We start from the raw sequence: 4,847 nt of genomic DNA, 5'->3' as shown, positions 1-4,847 counted from the left end.
CCCTGTCAGGGGGCAATTTTTTTATAAATTAAAGTTTGACACATCAACCAGGTTGCTGTTTCAAATCTTTTCACGCTTTAAAACAGTAACGTGCTTGATGTTTAAGTTTATGTTCATGAAAATGGTTGCTATTTTTGAAAAGTAAGTTAAACGGATTTAATGAAATAGCGTCATTAGGAAATAACTGGGAAAGTTGAAACCGTCTAAAGGTAGACAAGTGACAAAGGTTCTTTTAACTTTGTTGAACGGGTGTTTTTGATAGAGGACGAGCTTTATTCAAACATTTCGAAACGCAATAACTTTTTGCAAAATCTCAAACATGTAATTATTCAAGAAAAATATTTGGTTGGTTGTTTTCTGAATTCTACGAAAGTTTCTAGAAAACTTGTTTATTTTTCTTTATTTCATTTTACTTTAAATGAATTTGACAAAAACAAAAAAAGGAAAGAATGAGAGTTGCAATCACTTCTCATCCACTTTCACTTTCAAATATGCTGTAGATTTTCTGTCAATGTTCTATGTTAAACGTTAACTTTCTTGCTTAAGGTTTTAAATAAAAAATGTTTAAACTGGATTATGCAGTTAATAGTCTAGATACTTCTTTTCTAAGAGGGTCTAGCTAAGCTATGACTAGACTTTCTCTACCGATGCTGAATTCCTGTTGGTCCTTACTTTAGGTTGTCTTTATTTTAACTTCCAATTCCAATCCGAATGGCTGAACGTGTAGGCACTTTTGACAAATCTGCTTCATTATTTTTAAATAATGGCCACGTAATGAAAGCGCTACCAAAGTGGCATATTTTTGATTAAAAAAAGATTACGTTTTGATATTTTCAAGACCGTATTAATATTAGGAAGCGATAAGTAAAAAGTAGAACTTGTTGAAAACATTTTCAAATATATTGCTCCGACAATATTCTTGAAGGTTTATAAAATTTTTTAAAAAAAAAACTTTCAAAAAAAAAAAAAAAAAAAAGAAATTTAAAAAAAATATTTTTTAAAAAAAAAAAAAAATTACAAAAAAAAAATTTAAAAAAAAAAAAATTTTCAAAAAAAAAAAATCAAAAAAAAATTCAAAAAAAATTCCGGTGACAAAACATTTTTTTTTTCATGACGTGATAACGCGTAATGAAAAAACTTTTTAATTTTTGTAAAGGTGTTTAAATCTTGAGAATTAGGCGTAATAATAGGCTTGTCCGAGAAGAAGGTAAAAGCTTCCGGATTGTCCCATTTGAGCGTCACCTGAATTGAGCGTGACGACCAGTCTTCTGTCGGCTGCAATGCTTGGCATGGAATCTGCCTCTGCAAAATTTCTGTAAAACGAAATGGTGGTAGTGGAACCGATGGAAGCATTGGATTGATACAGCAGGATCGATTTGTTGTTAAACAAGGATATGTTTGATCCGTTCCACGAAGACAAGTAAAAATCTTCCAATCCAGATGAGGTAAAGATGCATTTGCTATCAGCGTCATATCCAGGAAAAGTATTGTAGTTGTTTGCGTTGTATGTTGTCCATGGACTGAGGACAGTACCGTTGCTGGAGGTAAATTTCCGTCGTACATTCGGACTCTAGATTCCCACCAGTTTCCAGAAGCTCCAATGACGTGCATCCTGATGTATTTAAAAAAAGCTCCATTTTCATTTCCATTGGTGTTCAGCAAAACACATTCGTTTCCGTAAGTCGTTTGAAAATATCTGAACGTCCTGCAGTACAATTTAACGGAGGAAAGGAGAGGAAGGATGGAGGTGAATGTGGAAATGAACGGTTGAATCCACTAAGTGATGGCTGCAACATTATTATTGACCAATTGGATGGTCAAGCTTGATGTAAACGGCAAGTCGAAGGTGAAATATCTTCCCAACGAAGTGGTGCTGTAAACGTTGCATCCTTGCAAAGAGTTGGCGTAATACGGACCGCCAATAGGAGTAAAGAGAAAGTCGCAAGCAAGGGAAGTGACATCAACACCAATAGCGTCAGTGACCATTGAATATTTCCGCACTCTGATTTCTCCGTCTGCCAATATCCGAATAAAAGCATTTCCGGGGACGTTTGTTCCAGTTCCACTCAAAGCAAGCCATAATCTTCTTAGAATACCAGGACCGTCTACGTAGCTAAAGACTGGTGCGGTTGTCGATCGTGCCACCGTTTGCGATTTTAACCCCAAGGATGAAAATCCTGAATTTGGAACAAATCCAAAAAGTTGGATTTTTGTGACAAAACGTCCGCGTAACTTTTTGTCGCGGCGTCTTGCGCATTTGACGGATTAAGCACATTGATCAATTTATGGGAATTCAAATCCAAGTCAGCCGTTCCAACAGTAGTTCCCCTTGAAGCATGCTTGTCCACATAATTTTTTGTGGTTGAATCTGAGGCTGAAGTGGGCTCTGCCAAATTGGTCAATTTGTGTGAAGTCATGTTGATGTCTGTGTAAAAGATATTAGCGTATGCCACTCGAGTGTCCACGTACCCTTTTGTGGCAGCATCGTAAGAAGTGGTTAGATCTGTAACATTGATCAATTTGTGGGAATTTAAATCCAAGTCCGCAGTGATCGTGCTCGATCCGTCTGTTTTGATGCGCATGCTCGAGCTGACGTCGACGTAATTTTTTGTCGCGGCGTCGTGAAGATTGGTCGGTTCGTTCAAATTGATCGCTTTGTGAAAATTCAAATCCAAGTCTGCGGTTCCAATTACCGTGCCAGTTCCTCCTCCTGTCGAATGCGTGTCCACGTAATTTTTTGTGGCGGCGTCGTGTGAGTTGGTTGGTTCTGCCAGGTTGATTGATTTGTTTGAATTGAAATCTAAATCTGCAGTAATGGTGCTGGACCCGTCCGTTTTAATATAAACGTTGCTTGTTGAGTCTGATGCAAGATTGTCGAAATAAACGCTGAATTCGCTTCTGTTGAATTTGTCAATCATTTTTTAAACGGGCGAAATTTTTTTAAAATTCAATTTGCAATCACCAAAGGGTGTTGACAATGTCTTAAAAGCTGTTTCCCTCTTCACATTTTTTCAAGACGTAAAGACACTAGTGGCCGCAATAAGACGTGTTTCCAAATTGAACCATTTCGCTGTTGTAAAAGACAGGGCTTTTTAAATAGTCCACGAGCTCGACGAGAGGGGGTTGAGCGTAAGAGTCAAAGCTGAACTTTGCGTCTCCGTCTTTGTACCAGCACACCCAACGAAATCCTCCCGTGCTCGAATTCCCCGTGTTGATAATCCCGCATTCCTTTTTTCTCGATTTTTTTGGCAATGTGTCTCTTACAAAAGTTTTTTCCACGAAAGTTTTTTATTTTTAGTTTTTTTGCTGCTTCCATTAACTGAAAAGTGGACAAAGCCTCGTTTGGCAAATTAATTCCATGCGCCAATTGAAAATTGGTTAAAATTTTTTGCACATTTATTTTCTTGTTTCTCATTTTTACTTTGTTAAAATTTTTTAAATCCTTCTGCCTCGGGTTCTGCCTCTGCCTCGGGTTCTGCCTCTGCCTTGGGTTCTGCTTCTGCCTCGGGTTCTGCCTCTGTGGATATTTTAAATTTGTAGTGGCCAAAAGCCAACGTGTGAATTCCATCTTCCAAAATGATTCTTTTGTCGTCGTCGGAGCTTAGAGAGACTTTGTTGATTTCCTCCGTGTTAGGGGCTCATTACATGAGTTAAAATCAGCCCGGGTTAGGTTTCAGCTCGCTTATCCGGGCTGAAATTTCCCCCCGCCTAACACTTTGTTTTCTTACAAATTCAAATTTACTATTATATGATGAGCGGAATGAAATTCCCCCCGGGATTAATATCCTAGCCCGTTTTATAAAACCGAGGCAGGATTTTCAGCCCTGACAATTTCCATTATTAATGTAAAATTAAATGGCTGCACTAAAACCAGTAAGTGAAGTAAAGATGAAAGAAAGCGTAGAAGTTCGATTTCACTGGGATAAAGACAATAAAATTTCAAATTTAATACAAACTTGATCAAATTTTAAATCTCAAATGGAATATAATAACAAGGATTTTAATGCTGACAAATCAAATCAGTACGAAAGTTGTAGAAAAGCTTTAGCTAACATTTACTGTCGAGAGCCAAGTTGGTTTGGGCCTGTTTGTCCTAATGACAATATGTTATCCGAACAAAATAAAATTGATATAACTCTTATTAAAAGAGGTTATACTAGAGTTCAAGAAAAAATCAAAGAAATTTGTCAGAATTTTTCATTAGCTGTTACATCAGGTCGAAGGAGTGGAAGTGGGAAAATAGTACTTGAATTTTATGATCATCTAGTTCAAATATGGGGTGGATCTCCGTCTATAGAACCTTTATTTTTTGGGAAATCAACGTATGATGTAAATAAAGCAATTATTGATATTAACAAAAGTGTAGAAAATTTAAAATGTAGCACTGAAGACACCACAGTTAAAAATACAGATAATGTAAATCTATGTTCAAGTTTATGCAGTAACTAGGACAATAATGTAGTTGGTTTTTCTTTATTATTACAGAGTCCAGAAACTGCATCTGTTGATAGTGATATCTTAACTAAAAAAAAGAAACGTAAAAATGACAATAATGAAATTGTTCCAAAGTTTATTGACAATAAGCGATGACACATGCAGAGACAATTGAGTGCATCACAAAGAGATCAAATTTTGTTGAATGAAGCGAAAGAAGACGCTCAATTTAAAAGAGATATTGCTGAAGCCATAAGACATTCTAATGAAACATTCTCAGCATCAATCGAGCGAATGTCAGAATCTATTTTACAGGTTGCCCAGGGACTTTCTAGATCAATGGAATTATTAATGCATGGAATGAAAACCAATCAGCAATAATTAAGGTGTATAATAAAATTAGTACATTTCGT

The 4,847-nt window shown here is 36.3% G+C and overlaps 1 protein-coding gene across 1 annotated transcript; it reads left to right on the top strand.

The window, feature by feature from the left end:
• The first annotated feature begins 3,837 nt into the window (after window positions 1-3,837).
• LOC149880450 (uncharacterized) lies at window positions 3,838-4,485 on the top strand. The gene has a single exon (XM_090069894.1). It carries the CDS (start codon window positions 3,979-3,981, stop codon window positions 4,447-4,449), a length of 471 nt encoding a protein of 156 aa, XP_089926020.1. The 5' UTR covers window positions 3,838-3,978; the 3' UTR covers window positions 4,450-4,485.
• The last annotated feature ends 362 nt before the right edge of the window (window positions 4,486-4,847 follow it).

Source organism: Hydra viridissima, unplaced genomic scaffold (genome assembly GCF_058129835.1).
Source record: "Hydra viridissima isolate aposymbiotic clone 2 unplaced genomic scaffold, HvirCarnegie_v1 scaffold_13, whole genome shotgun sequence".
Taxonomy (NCBI): domain Eukaryota; kingdom Metazoa; phylum Cnidaria; class Hydrozoa; order Anthoathecata; family Hydridae; genus Hydra; species Hydra viridissima.
This window is presented reverse-complemented; position numbering and strand designations above follow the sequence as displayed.